The sequence below is a fragment of the Orbicella franksi genome, chromosome 1, assembly GCF_964199315.1.
Source record: "Orbicella franksi chromosome 1, jaOrbFran1.1, whole genome shotgun sequence".
NCBI classification, from domain to species: domain Eukaryota; kingdom Metazoa; phylum Cnidaria; class Anthozoa; order Scleractinia; family Merulinidae; genus Orbicella; species Orbicella franksi.
The window spans coordinates 24,346,066-24,362,439 of NC_138145.1; the positions used below are offsets into that span (position 1 = coordinate 24,346,066).

At 39.0% G+C, this 16,374-nt stretch overlaps 2 protein-coding genes and 1 pseudogene across 2 annotated transcripts in view; all 3 read left to right on the forward strand.

Moving 5' to 3' along the window:
* LOC145497798 (small ribosomal subunit protein mS29-like) overlaps nt 1-16,374 on the forward strand; it is a 109,460-nt gene that overhangs the window by 17,601 nt on the left and 75,485 nt on the right. The window lies entirely within an intron of this gene.
* Nucleotides 6,297-7,655, forward strand: LOC145485321 (E3 ubiquitin-protein ligase RNF181-like). Its single transcript, XM_081464006.1, has 3 exons — nt 6,297-6,489; nt 6,816-6,931; nt 7,614-7,655. Exons 1-3 carry the CDS (start codon nt 6,297-6,299, stop codon nt 7,653-7,655), a joined length of 351 nt encoding a protein of 116 aa, XP_081320132.1.
* Nucleotides 12,276-16,374, forward strand: part of LOC145501667 (uncharacterized) — a 4,349-nt pseudogene continuing 250 nt past the window's right edge.

Here is a 16,374-nt window from a genome sequence, read left to right on the forward strand (position 1 = left end):
GAACAAAATGACCGACAAGTTAACCTGACACGAGCCCACGATCCAATCGAAAACTAGCACATGGACATGGACAATGACATGGATGTCCCAGAGGGATGCTACAAACTGAGGGTGTGTGTCTCTATCAACCTATTAGCTTGAGTATGGCCGCCATCTTGCACAACTCCGTCGTTGTGCATACGCGCCCACAAGCAATACTGGTAGCCATGATAACTGTGAGAAAATCAATTCATGGGTTTCTTTTTCTTTCCTATATGGGTATGGGGCTCCACTTGGCAGAGCTCCGCTATAACAAAGTCAGGTCCATGCAAAGCAGACTGTAGATCATCCTTTATTTTTAGCAAAATAATTGTTGGAATGTCATTTCATCCTAGAGTTGCCATAGACAATAATTAGTTTAGTAACAAAAGACCTGGGAAAACAACCATACTACTCTGAGGTATAGGGGCCAGGAGGCAGGCATTTGACATCCTTTATCTCCATACCTAGGCCAGGGTAGCTTTATCCTCTCCCCCACATTGCTTGCACTCACAGGGCCCCCGTTGATACCAGTCCTGCAACTGAAGGGGTCACCCTGTTTAAATATCGATTATTATGATGATGATGATGATGATGATGATGATGATGATGATGATGATTTCAGTGCAAGAAGTAGATGGACCATTTATAGTCTAACACTGACAAAAGTAGATGAAATTAAAGTTCACCAAGGACTTTTAGTACAAAATGATTATGTGGTTCAACAACAAACAGAAATCCCAATTTAATATGACTAAGCAGCAGATCCCTTTCAATGATTTTACACTACCCACAACATCTACTGAGGTGGAAATTCAGAATTTTCATAACACTAATGAAAAAGTATATCTACAACTGTAAAATAAGGGAAAAATTCCCACTTGGTAATCAATTCAAACAAAAACCAAATAATCAATGGAAAATTGAAAAAAGCAGAAATTGAATAGCTAGATCCTGATAATCAGCAACCAACACTGCGCCACCCTGTAAACAAATGTAATTTTAAAGTAATATAGAAATCTATGCTAAATTTCGTTAAGCAAATATTGTAATTTATAATTATACTGTACCCCAGGTAGCGTGGCTCAACAAGTGTAACCTTTCTACTGTTTTTTTAGTAATAATTATTGTCTTGTAATTAGTGTACTTGTATTATTTTCTATAGTGTCTGTCATATTTTATGTCAATGTAACCCAAAGCTGTTAGTTAAAGTCCTTTTTTCTGTAAGTAACATACTGTAAATTGGTTGTGTGTAATGTGTAGACTGTAAATACTAATGCATGGATATGTTCCCCGTAGACTGTTTTTTTTTTTGTAACTGTAGTGTAAGTTTAATTGTAATTGTTGTAACTGTTGTAATTGTTTGAGCAAATGAAAAAATAATTTAAAAAAAAACAACAAAAAACAACAGAAAAATAACAACTAAAAAAAGTTCAAGCATAATTTAACCACCTGGAATGAGCCTGACTTTCCTGAGACTAGGTTCCCACATGGGACAGTAGGGCACAAAGACGTATCACAAGCGGAGCGAGTTATGTGGTGTCTGTGCCATACAGAGTCAGCTAAATGTAGTTAAAAGGGCATCACCAGAGCAAGCGGGTGTGGTTTGGGAGGAGGTCAGGCGATGCTTGGCTCACTTTGCTCACCAAACCGTTTTTGCTTTACTCATCAACTTTTTATTTCCTATCACTTAGCAAGCCTTTTCACAACCCTGAAGTCTGACCACATTGGAAGCTGAAATAATCCAAAAGCAGTGAATTGCACAGGTGACCGATAATGGCATACTTGAACAAGCAAATGAATTCACTACCTTATGGTATCCTTAGCAAATTAGCAGAACAGCTTGACATGTCAGGGCCTCGAAACTGGAAAGCTCTTATTGGTGCTATGCCAAGTGATGCTTATAAACCTGAACAGGTGAGGTAGTATTATTTAAATCTCCAATGTACGCTTTTATCCAAAAAGCTTTCATAGCCTCAGTTACTATGTTATTAAGTACCTTAATAACTTAGGGGCATGTTTGAGGACATTAAGAAGGCAACTGGGGCCATGGTAGTCTGAACTTTGTCTCACCCTTTGCCCTTGATAAGATTGAGAGGCTTCTCATGTTGCTTGAGTTGAATGATGTTCCCATCAAAGAAGAACTCTCCAAGGCAATCATGGAGATATCATCTGGCAGGACCCCAGGACAGGATGGTATCCCAGCTGAAGTGTTCAAATGTGGTAGAGGCCAGCTGCTTGATGCTCTCCACCAGCCTCTTTGCAGGTGCTTGGAGGAGGTATACCTGGCACAAAAAATGATCGATGAAAAGTGTAGAGTTTCTCGTCTCCTTTACGACCTCTACAGCTTCTTGTACACCTGAGTAGAAAAGTTCCATATAGTTTAGAGTAGAGTATGTCAGTAGATCTCTTAGTGTAGCATAGAGTAAAGTACAGAATACTGTAGAGTAGAGTATGTTAGAGTCATACGGACTGTTTAATTCCGAGGCTTTGATTCCTTCATCGCAAGGCAAATCTACTCCACTCTTCTCTACTCTCCCTCTCGACTAAATTCAGTGTACGCTACTCTATGCTAATGTAATATTCTATATAAGTCGCCATTTCAATACAATAAATCAATACCAATTTACTACACTCCGCTCTTACGTAAAGTTGTAATGCATTGGGAGACCTTTCTTCCTTTTTTATAGTGAAATATATTTCACTTTACATTAAACGCCGGCATTATCACTCTACCTTACAAGCTCATACTATACTCTATGCTAAACAGTACTGTTGTAGACCTTAAAACCATTCAACGCCCGTATTACCACTCTACCTTACAAACTCTACTATACTCTACGCTACACAGTACTGTGCTACACCCTCAACCATTTCAATGTCTTTACTACCATTCTAGTTTACAAGCTCTACTATACTCTACGCTACACTACGCTACCCTACACTACTCTACTGTATTGTACTCTACTCCACTTCACTCCACTCCACTTCACTCCACTCCACTCCACTCCACTCCACTCCACGCCACGCCACGCCACGCCACGCCACGCCACGCCACGCCACGCCACGCCACGCCACGCCACGCCACGCCACGCCACGCCACGCCACGCCACGCCACCCCACGCCACGCCACCCCACGCCACGCCACTCCACTCCACTCCACGCCACTCCACTCCACTCCACTCCACTCTATACCAAATCTCTCTTTTTCCTTTTTTTTTTCATCCTCTACAGAAGACGCCATACATACAAAAGACGCCATTACAGTTCATCTTCTTATTTTTCCTTCCTTTGAACCTTCCTAAATTCAGTTATTTTTTCTTCATTCTGTTTTTTTGATTGATAATTAATAAGTAATTGAATACCTTCGTCGCTCTTCATCTTGGGTTCTTCTGTTGGTTTTTCGTCTTGTCCATCGTTGAAATCTGTTTGATACCAACGGATGAATAGTAGGTAGTTAGACATCATATTTTCCTTTTATTTATTATTTTTCTTCCTTCTTGTCATTATCATTGCCTTTTTACCCTTTATTTTTACTTCTTCTTTTTCACTGTTTTAACTCTCTAAAATGTCCTGTTTGCTTTCGTGCAATTAACGCCATCAGGAACTATCAGTATTGCATGCCTGAAATAAAGCACTTAACTTTCTGGAATCGAAGACGCAAATTGTGATATGACATCATGAATGTGCTACATTAGGAAATTATGGATCTTTAGAAACATGCCATTTTCAAGAAAGTATGGGGTAAGGGGTGGAATGCAATAAACAAAACTCAAAAGTCTAAATTTCTCAACCTTTGTTCTGTCTTTCTATGCCATTTATCGTTTTCTTGTATAAGTATAAGAATTGGCGGGCAAATTCAGTTCACGTGACCTTCGTGGCCCCTAGAAAAATACAACAACTTTCAAGTATATGGACAGTAAGTGTTAAGGTGTACGAGAGCTGTATTGTTAATGCTGTTATTCAAAATGTGATAGCAATTGATGGAAATAAACCAACAAACTTCCCATATATCTTCAGGGCATCTTTATAGATAGAGAAACGTGGATTATGGCTTAAAGGGATTGGGAAAAACTCTCGGTGTACAGCTGTTAGGTTTGAAAAATGTCATTAACAGTGTTCACGGATTCATTCGTTGATCTGCATTTCTTGTCACTTTAACGAATTGCCACTTCCCTTTGACATACACTTCTGTGCTTTGCGGAGGTCGATAAAAATGTTTCCTTCTAAGCTCAACGAGCGCTTCCTGTTAAGGCCATGGTTGAGGCGTCAATTGCTTCCTTGCAAACTCCACTGATATGGTATAGCAGAAGCATATTAGGAAAAAGTAGAAATACGCTCTGGTAATACAACTGTATCGAATTGTAGGTACAATTAACAGTGTTCAGTAGAAGATTATGCACTTGTTTGTGCCATGGTAACCTTTAAACCCGGTTTAAGTTCAACGAAATGCCGACTATAGCGGTCAATCACTTTTTTTCGGTAACCCCATTAATCGTAACTGATAACTTAGAAGTAACCTGGTGACTGGTAACCCTGTTTGTGATTGTTGTTTGTTAACTTAAAAGCTAATGATTAAACAGTTGTCAATTGAGTTTAGGGGTTGTACATAACTACCCGAACAACCCCTCGATACGTGCAATGTTTGAATTTTTGCACTGGCCGTACAAAGAAAGAATCTCGTTTATGAGAAGTTTTGGTGTATTCAGCACAGAAAGAAAAAAGATCTTCAGACAAAAATCTTTACTCTGTGGAATAATTCTACCTACGCTAAAAGCGTTGCAAAGAAATACTAAACCCGATAGTGTGCTCTTAAAGTAACGTCCCGGTAGCCATTTACAAAATGGACTCCAGTTAGCAGAGTAAAGGGAAAGGCGATGAGTAACTAAATTAATAACTAAGTGCAATGAAGAACTTAAACAAACATTTCTTTTCAGAATGGAAGGTTTGACATAACAAGAAGAGGAGAAGGGGGAGTAAGTGGTAATTCTGGTTAACAATGATGAATCTGCCCAAACTAACCCTAAGAAAAGGCCAAAAAGATGTGATTCTGTACATGGCGAAATAGAGAAAATAAAAAACACTCCCTATAGTGTGCAAGATCTTCTATTATTATATGGCTAGCTCCGTGAGCGGGCAAGATGAATCAAATCCTGCGCTGTGATTGGCTACCCGAGCGGGCAAGATGGAGCTATCTCGTCCGCGCGGGACTACCCGCCGTGTCCCGCGAGAAAAATTTCCCCTAAAGCCATATAATAAATCCTTTATTGACCAAGCTTGTTCGGTCAAGATGGCTGGATATTGGCCTCGTTCTTTTTTTGCGAGTTTATGGACCTCGACTCCGTCTCAGTCCATAAACACGCAAAAAAAGAACTTGGCCAATATCCTGCCATCTTGACCTCACACTTGGTCAATAACCCATACATAGCAGATCGAGTAAAGGCAAGGGATTACTGTTTGGTAGAAGTACTAAGTGTAGCACGATATTACAACCAGCAACAGGCAAGAACAGTTTTCTACAATTAGGGGATGAGTAACTAAATAATTAACTAAGTGCACTGAAGAACTAAAACAAAGATTTCTTTTCAGGATGGAGTGGAAGACAACTGATGTGCAAGAGGTTAGTAAAAAGTCGTCGTCGGCAGCCGTTCGTCTCGGGAGACGATGGTGTAGCGCTATGTCGATGCGGAGCATCGTCTCGAGTGGCTATAGAGTCCCACTCTGGAGTGGCAGTCTCTGTTGCAAATAACGCAGACGAAGGAGGATGGTGCTGCAATTGAGGCTGCCCTGGTCTTCCTTCTGGTTCTCTTCAAGACCTGCTGGTCATTTCTGGTATTCTCAGCCCTCCCGACTCCTAAAGATACTGCATGTCGCCAGGCCACTCTGATGTCAGCTACTTCTTCCCATGTGTAAACAGTATTGCACCATATTTACGTACACGAGGCAGTTGTCTCCATTATGGAGACTGACCAATTTGTATGGGTGTAAATTGTGGATTTTAGGAGGCTATGGAAAGAAATGTAAACTGGGGAATTTACAGCGTATGGTTTCCATATCCCGTAGGAAAAGTATAAATAACTTAAAGATTTTGACAATCCCCAGGCTGGATAGGGAGTAGACTTGGTAGGGAGGAGGGGTGGAGGGGGGGGGGGGGGAGAACAGTGATACATGTTTAAGAACTGCGTTAACGAACTCTTGAATAGAACAAATCATCCAATCCTTTCCTTAGCTCTTTATCTTGTCTTTAGCAACTGAATTCCCGGGCTCCACCAATTGCAATGGGTTCGATGGGTTTGGCCGAACGTGAGACGACTAAACAAGGTACATCCCAAACACTAATTTTTGTACTGATGTATTTGTATTTTAAGTTGTTTACCGCTCATCCCCAGGACACCAATGAGGGTTCCCCTCCAGCTCTTCCGGAGGTGATTACTTCTCTAGTGACAGTTAAAATGACTCCGGAAAAAGTGGGTGAGTCTTGGCTTTGTCTGCTGAGATGATGAAGCATTTCTTTTCTCTCTCTTTTCACCTCTTTTAATTGATAATTTGCTCCAAAGTTTAAGAGTTGTGGATACAGTCCTGTCATTTTCTGTTTATTAAATAATTGTCTGATCCACCTTGAATGATCTGTATGTTTGCGTCAACAATATTTTTGTGGTCACTTCTAAAGGTTAGTGAAACACGCAACCTTTTTCTGTGTCGTTTGATGGTAAATTTGCGCACTTTAGAAGTAAGGTTGTAGAAGGATGTTTTTATTTGAAGTTTTCACTGATATTTTCTGGTTAAATTACCTACAGCTCATAAGTTATGTTGTGCTCTCTGCTTATGCGAATTCCAAGAGGGTGAGCAAACAACCCAACTGCCATGCAGCCATGGATTCCATCCTCAGTGCATAACAACATGGCTACAAATGGTAAATACAATAATATTTGCGTAATTAACAGACAGACAGGCAGATTGACTAACAGACAAACAGACAATTTATCTCAACACGGTATCTCTTCAATTGCAAAGAATTAAAAAAAAAAAGATAATTATTACTCGGAAGACTTGTTACTGTCAAGTTTTTAATTGGAACATTTCCTGACTGACTGACTGATTGACAACGAGCCACTAAGCTAGTTTTATCTGTAGCCTTAAATTTTTTTCATGACAGAAAGCTACAGTCGATTTTGAGCATTTGCGTATAAACAAGTGGGGCGAAATACAACCCTTTCGCAGATTATCAACAGATTATTGGAATGTAGTTTGAGGTTCCTTGGCACTGTGCGAGGTTTATACAAATTTCCTACTAAAATAATGTCATGCGAAGAAAGTAGTGTTGATAAGACACACTGAAGCGGCGAGTCTGAACTTTGTGGCAAATAAAAGTTGATTAAACTTTTTGGACTTCTGTTGTCAATAAATTAAGTGTTGTCTCGCTAGTATAGCGGGAGCATCTATTGTTAAAACTCCTGATAAAGGCCTTTTTTCGTGGATTGTAGCGGGAAAAAGTTGAAGGACTAGACAGGGTAACATTTCTGATGGCTCCAAATTCAATCTCTATAAGGGGGAGAGTTGTGTTTAAGAGTAAAGATGCTTTCTTTTCTTTGTAGCACGCCACTTGTCCAGTGTGCAGAGACGAGCTGCCGCATTGAGGATGGCTTGTAAATTGTAAATTGTAAATAATGTTAGTACTGTAAATAATGTTAGAAACAACTGTAAATCGTAAATAATGTTAGTATTGTAAGTTTTGTTAGTATTGTCACAGAAGAGAAATACACCCCAAAACTATAAGTAGGTTTATGTGTAATATTCGCTCTTCTGTATATCCTTATCGTAAATAAGTTCCGCACTTAACTTAAAATTGTAAACTTATCGCAATCTACAGGAAATGTCATAAGATAACAATGTATGAATCCTAAATGTAGAATAATTACAAATTCATAAATGTTGACATAGAAAGGAACTTCTCTTCGACTCTTAAGATTACTTATAGTCCAGCATTTCGTTTAATATCGGTAATTTATTCATATCACCTGTTCTCAGATGCGAAGTAGCACATTTTCAATTGACACCTTTATTTATCTATATCTTGAGCAATTTCCTGGAACTTATCTTGAACAGAAGATCTAAACGTTTAGCAATTTCCTGTATGGGTGTTAGTATTAATAAGACCTGTTTATTTTGCTGTAAACCTTAAAGTTCACCTGCCGTTATTATCGCACCCTGAGCACATGTAAGCATGCACGCACTGTACAATATTTGAGTTACCTTCGACCTATGTACTACGAGGTTTAATCTACAATAAAGAAGACAAGAGAGTTCCAGATCTGCGAGTCCTTGCTGTTTTACTGTCCGGCTGACAAGAGACAACGACCCTGTACCCTTTGGCATTGAGTAACGAGTGCCGTGCAGCGAGCCTGTGCTTTTCCGAGCTTTCCCCGCTAAGACAAGTCCGTCCGCCGTTATTCCTGTATTCCACAGTATTCAAGCTGATAGTTAATATCCGTCGCCAACCGCGCAGTTCCACACGGAAAACCTTTTCGTTACAGTATCGTTAAATTGTAAATTACGTTAACATTGTAAGTAGTAGGTAATTTTCGTATGTAATGTAATGTAATGTAATGTAATGTAATGTAATGTAAGTTATTGCATTAATAAAATTTAAAAAAACTGTAAATTTAATTTTAACTGTAGTTTAGGAAGATAGTTAAAAATTAAAGTACTAGAAGTAATCATAGATTATGAGTGCGTTCGTGTAAAGGTGTTTAGGCAAGGTTGACATTCTGGTGTATTGGAAAGGTGTAGAGGTACATGCAAAGCTAATGAATTTGGGTGGGCCATAGGAACAAATATGTTGTGTAGCACATTTGCATATGTTCACTTAAGAAACGGGTACTGTTAGATTAGCTTAGCTCTGGTTCGTTATTAGTGAGGTACCACGTGTAGTTTGTTTTGTGGTACGTTTGTCAGGGTATATGGTAAATTGTTGTACATACCTGAAAGATTGTTAAAAGGACAGAATTGGTTATTAACGAACAGTAGAGTAGTTATCACAGAGGGTAAATTCCAAAAGTATTTCTAGTATTTGTATAGTTTACATTGAACAATAACTCAACAACTTCAACAAAACAATACGTATTATGTTCATTTTGTATGGTGGAAATTGACTTGTTGACAAGTCAGGTTTACTTTAAAAAGTTTAAAAGGAAGCAGAGAAACCTTTTGTGATATGGAAAAGTGTCCAATGAATATCGCTGTCTGCTTTTTCTCATGGTATGTAGTTGATGCAGGATAAATAATTGTACCATCAGATTTATTAAAATCAGACGCAGTAATATGAATGACAGAGTTGTGTGAGTTTGCTACTGCCTGAATAATTACATTGTCACACCATGTGCGTACATTTGGCATTTGTTTTACATAATTTTCCCAAGTGTCATCAACAATACTTTCAACATACAACTCTGGGTGATTATTTAAATGGCCTGTTCCTGACAAACGAATTTGAAAGTGCAAATCAGCAGTTCCATAAAGCTGATGGGAAACTGATTTGAAAAAACAATCACCACTGTCACCAACATCATGTGGCATTAAACTGACGTGTTTAAGCTTATGAGATAGATGATCCCAGGGCAAGTTGCCTCTAACATTCTCATCGGGAAAAACACCTTTTAAAGTAGACGTAAAAGTCGAATTGACATGTAGCTGTCAGCAGCGTTTTGAAATGCTTGTACAGCCTCCATTCAATGTCCATTAGAGTGCTTGAAGCTAACTTGCACTAGACCAACAGGGTGTGGTTCGTCTGTCCTTATCTTGTACGAGTAGAGTAGAGCAGAGCAGAGCAGAGTAGAGTAGAGTAGAGTAGACTAGAGCAGAGCAGAGCAGAGTAGAGTAGCGTAGCATAGAGGAGCGTAGCGTAAAGTAGAGTAGAGCAGAGCAGAGCAGAGCAGAGTAGAGTAGAGTAGACTAGAGCAGAGTAGAGCAGGGCAGAGCAGAGTAGAGCAGAGTACAGTACAGTAGAGTACAGTAGAGTAGAGCGGAGTAGAGCAGAGCAGAGCAGAGTACAGTACAGTAGAGCAGAGCAGAGCAGAGCAGAGTAGAGTAGAGTAGAGTAGCATAGCATAGAGGAGCGTAGCGTAGAGTAGAGTAAAGTGGAGTAGGGTAAGGTAGGTAGGGTAGGGTAGGGTAAGGTAGGTAGGGTAGGGTAGGGTAAGGTAGAGTAGGACAGAGTAGAGTAGAGCAGAGTAGAGTAGCATCAGGACAGAAGAGTAGAGTAGAGTAGCGTAGCGTAGCGTAGAATAGCGTAGAGTAGAGTAAAGTATAGTAAAAAAGAGGAGAGAAGAGTGCGGCTCTGCAGCTCTGCAGCTCTGGGGCTTTACTCTACCGCTTTTTTACCTACAGAGTAGAGAAGGCAGTGCTAAATGGAGGGAGTAGAGGCTGTAGAGTCTGAGAAACTCTACGCTTTTCGTCGACCAATTTTTGGGACACATTTGAGTAAAGTTAAACGCTATTCTGATGTCGTCATGACATCATTTTCAAGTGACAAAATAAAATATTAAAGTGTGTCTTTAGTTACTTTTACATGAAGACAGTTTGAATCTTTTATTTTGTCACTTAAAAATGATGTAATGGGAACATTGAGACATTGTGTGAAACTTCTCTTGCTAATTTTATTCTTAAGATTTATATATCTGAGTAGTTAGAACCAAGAGCTTTGATCTATAATGTTCATTGTTATTGATGTTGACCTAGCATAGCCAGCATTTGCTCTTGGACAATTTTGTTTAAGGGGGAAAGGCACAATGAAGTTAACCCTATGTGAAGCACAAACCTGTGAGACAAGGCCAGACTCTGTACCCTGCTCTGTTCCCTGTAAACATAATTTGTGAAGGACTTTATCAATAATGATGAAAGAGTAGCTTCTTTTTAAAAACATGCCCATTTCAAGACTAGAGTGCAAAAACCATACTGTATTGTTTTGTGGCTAAAATGGTCAAAATCGATGCCGTATTTATGACCAAACTGGCTGAAAACCCATACCCTTTGAGGCCGCACATACCAAAATAACTCATATAAGGGAGTACCCCCATTGTTTCGATGCCTTTCCTTTCATATCTGGTGGCCCTGGTTTTTTTATGAATTTCCCTACTGTACATGTTATCACTTTTCTGTGATGTACATTCTGGTGAAGAAGATATATTTCATGTGATCTATAGATTTACAGCTGAGCCAGCTGAACCTGTTTGTTTGAAGTGGTACTATGATCAAATTTATCCCCCTTGATTTTTTAGGTGTATCACATAGAATTCCATGAAAGAATAAAAACGCCGTTTACTGTTTGCAAACATCTGCATTAGTTCCACAGATATTTAAGTTTCAAAAATGTATAAAATATCCAAATGAGATGATTGATGATGATGTCATACACTCAACCCAATTTATAAATAGAGCTATCTTAGTCAATTTGCAGCACCGACCATTGAAACTTAGTAGGCTAATAGTTCAACAGGAAACACACCTATGGCTAAAAAAAGTCTGTTCCCATGGCAACTCACTCTTTTCCAGTTACCACCCACTTGATTTCAATATGTCAGTGATTTTCAGCTTGCAAAACATTAAACGAAGCCACAAACTTGAGCTAACATATTTATATGCTTGCTACATCAAGCATATGAGAAACCATTTGCAAATATCAAAATGGAATGCCAAAGGTGGCCAAAAATACCTTTAATATTGGGGAGGTCTGGAACCCAGTATGTTGCCATGGTAACCAAACTGTTAAGCTCATATTGTGGAGCACATTTAGTAGAATCTTACTGCAAAGAATCAAACATTTCTGATACAAATTGGCTGAGATATCTTTTTTGAGTGAATGATGTCATCACTGGGCTAATTTGCATATTTTAAAAACTTGAATATCTCTGGAATGAAAAGAGATATTTAAATAGAGTAAACAGCAGTTTTCTTCTCACACAGGCTACTTGTTTATGTTTATGTTTTAAAATGTCTGCGATAGGAAAGATGCGATTTTCCTCATAGTACCACTTTCATAGCTGTTACATGTACATTTTCTCCTAGAAAATGCACCCAGAAAGTACTACATGATGACAATGCCAAAAGAAAATGAAGGCAACGTGGAAAGAATTGTGAATAAGGAGGAAGTATTTTTTGCAGAGGATGCTCAAGTTATTTGCCCGAATGGTGCCATAAGCCAATTGGGCGATCAGGTGCCCATCAAAATAATTCTGGAGAAACCCTCTACGCATTGCGATATGATAGTCAAAAATGGACTTGAAAATGAAGTCATGTTCATTGCACCCATCATCAGTTTGCAACCAAATGGTCAAGTGTTTAAGAAACCAATTAGGTTGCAAACCAAGTTAACAATTGAAAAAGATGTCCGTGTTAGTAACATTCTTATTTTGCATGGCACTGAAGCTAGAGACGGAAATATCGTTTGGGAAGATATCACTCATCAGTCAAAAATTGACTTAAAAAAGAAAGAACTGAAAGTTGAAATCTACCGATTCTCTCGAATAACGGCTCTGTTGAGATTAACTTCAATATTAGCCAAAGATGTAGTCACCAGGCTGAACCTTTTTGGATTCAACTACACGTTGTCAGTGCTTTTTAAAGACAACCATCCACATTCACCCTTTGGTGAACTTGCCCTTGTATTCATGAGCCACGACGTCTACCATGAGACGTGTTACAGAGAACACCCTTCTTCTGTTTTGATGGAGCTCAAGGGCAACCGATATGAAGAACTGTGCTTGATAGACAGGCCCAAGAGCAATCACATCTACAACAATGAAAATCTCAAGGTATCTGTTCTCCTTGGGCAGGACTATAAGCTAACTGATGGACAGCTTGAAACTGCTGACTTCATTGTAGATTCTTCAACTTTGTGGAGTACCAAGTACGTCATAAAGCGATCCCTTAAAGGTACTGTTGATGACAGGGTCCTGACAGGAAAGATAAGAATTGAAGGGCAATATGGACATCTCCTGGAGGAAACCTTCCGTGAACTGGGAGAGCAAAATATCTATTTCTTGAGTGTCTGGCCTTATGTGTTACCTAAGCACGAACAGGATTATGTACGTATGTTTGTATTAAGTTTAAACTAGGGATTCTTAGGGATAAACAGGGGTGGATTTAGTGGGGTGGGGGCCGCTGCCACCCTTTAAAGGGGCTCAGTCACAGTATTTTGAGTTATTTTGATCGCATACAAAATTACCTCTAAATGATAGGAAACCTGAAAATAGCAGTTTAAAACACCAAAGAGATAATGATAAACCATAAAGGAACAAGGATGGCTAAGGATAGAGAAGATTAACTCAGATTACAAACGACGAATTTGAAAGATTGAGGCTGAACTTTTCAATATGCGCAAACCGTGACTGAGCTCCTTTAACAATTTTAACAAGAGTAACTACTTTAACTACTAGACTGCGTGAAGAACAGGCAGGATTTAGAAATGGAAGATCCTGCGTAGACCAAATTGCGACCCTTCGCATTATTATTGAACAGTCCATCGAGTTTCAAACATCTCTGTATCTGAACTTTGTAGACTTCGAAAAAGCTTTCGATAGCATCGACCACCAAGTGCTATGGGCACTGCTTCGAAACTATGGGCTACCAGAGAAATTCATCAGAATGATTCAACTTTTCTACAACAATTTCAGATGCCAAGTAATCCATGGGGGAACCCTTACAGAGCCATTTAGAGTGACAACAGGCGTAAGACAGGGCTGCTTACTGTCCCCTCTGCTATTCTTAGTGGTTTTAGACTGGGTGACTAAAACAGCATTCAACATACCAAGGGGAATTCGGTGGGAGATGATCCAGAGACTAGAGGACCTAGACTTTGCTGATGACATCTGCATGTTATCCCATAGGCTTCAGGATGCCAACAACCAAATGGGACGACTGAACACCACAGCACAAAGAGTAGGCCTTAAGATCCATCCTGGTAAAACTAAAGTGATGCGGATCAATACCATTTAACAAGGAGAGGTTCGTCTCGATCAGTCGTACATTGAAGAGGTTGAAGAGTTTACCTACCTCGGTAGCGTGATGAATAAGACTGGAGGAACGGATGAAGACATAGCAGCAAGAGGAAAGAAAGCACAGCAAGCTTTTGCCATGCTTACACCAGTCTGGAGAAGCAAAGACCTGCGCACAGCCACCAAAATTAGAATTTTCAACACCAATGTTAAGGCAGTTTTACTGTACGGTTCAGAGACATGGCGAGTGACGACAGCTTCTACAAAGCAAGTACAAACATTCATCAACAAGTGTCTGAGGAGAATTCTGAGAGTATATTGGCCTGAGGTGATTTCCAACAAAGATTTATGGATAAGAACTGGACAAGAGCCTATTGTTACCACCATAAACAGAAGACGCTGGAAATGGATTGGTCATACACTAAGGAAGGGTGAGAGAAATATAGCGCGTCGTGCGATGGATTGGAATCCGCAAGGAACACGGAAACGTGGCAGGTCCAGAACTAAATGGCGCAGAAGAATATAGAAGGACCTGAAGGAGATCAACATGACCTCGTGCGAAGCCAAAAGAGCGGCTCAGGACCAACAGAAATGGAAAGCAATTGAGGACTAGATGATGAACTACTACTACCATCTTTTGAAAAGTTCTTTAAAAAAGTGTTAAAAATGTGTTTCTTAAATTGACAGATGTAACGAAAATAAACTAATGTGATGATGAGAGTTTTCTCTTTTCTGTGATTTTAGCCCCTCAAATAGACCAAAAAATCTTGATTACTGAAATGGTAAAATCAAGTATAAGGAATAAAATCAGCAGCTGATGATATGGAGGTTTCTATTACAGATACTTGCGAACACGTAAGGCGACTGTTAAGAGTTGAGGAGTCCATTTTAAGCCTTGTACCAGTTGCCCGAAAGCTTGAGGTCCCAGGAGAAGTAATGAATGAAGTCATGAAGTCGTGGCAGAATGATGAAGAACAACTGAAAGTAATTCTCCAACACTGGTCGAAAGGACAAGAAGAGGATGATAAAGATAGTCCTGCAGTGTTAAGAAACACTTTTCAAGGACTTGACTCAAAAGGTTAGTTCAGCAGCAATCTCGGTTACCGAATTTGGTCAGAAAATTGTTTACACCCAGAATTCGCCGCCTATTAATTTTTTCTCTCTCTTGAACTTGAATATATGATGCTTTGCGAAATCCACTCACCTCACATTCCTGGATCAAACTTTTGATAAGTTTTGAAAATAAAGATATAAGACAAAATAAGGAGGGATTTTAACATAAATAGTCCTATTAATTATTATAGTAAAAAATGTTTGTTCTTCTGTTACATTCGTTAAAGTTTATTTTCGATCTTTCAAACGTTTTAACCTTCACTTTTTATTATGTTTTGAAAAAAGAGAAGCATTCGTAAAGGACGTTTGTGCCTTGCAAGGTTCTGTTGTTTGCATTACTTGGCCCATAATAACACATTAGACGAATGCAAATGGCGTGTTAAACCTAATAGTTTTTTACTCATATGGTTTGTTAGGCGCATTTGATCATATTCACATGTTAATTTGCGCCTTAGAAATATTAAATATTATTATTATTATTATTATTATTATTAAAGGCAATGGCAGATTTCTGAAAATATTTCCTAGTTTGAAAAGAAAAAATCTAAGCGTGTGACCACATACCAAGTTTTAGCAATCATTAATGTATATTAAAAAAAAAAATTGGACAACGCTTTTTAGGTTCAGAAAAACGCCACAAAGTACATGTACATCAATTGGGAGAAGGCTGCTTTAAATCAGTAAATTCATCGACATGTTAATTTGTCTCTTTCATTCTAATTTTTCCGCAAATTTTTTGTGAATTTCCCTTTTGTTCTTTGTTTTCGCACGTTCTTCTTTCGTGTTATGTAAGTTATTCTAGATAACACTTATTGTACAAAACTTGTATATTAATTTGTATATGAAAATTCAGTCTAGTTGTAACTGACGGTGACAGACGTTACTATTGAAACGTGTATTTAAAACTGAAAAGGGCCGTCGTTTTTTTGTTTTATGATGCTGTTAACAAAATCATGAATGTCTCGTCATTTAAGACTGTGAAGTGGATAAAAGAGGGAAGGTGCACATCAACTATTTGCGAGAACTTGCCTTTGAAATCCAAAGCTTGAAACGCGAGGATCCCCACTTGATAGAACACTTCACCAATCAAATTAGAATTCTTTGCGATCAAAGATTGCTGTATTGAACTGGACGCAGAGGTCTCTGTACAAGACTACCCACGTTTTCTTTCCTTCCACCAACAAGTCACCGAAGATGTTGCCTTAAAGCTGGAGAAGATTTGCTCATCTTCAACTAGATCCACCCATCAAGA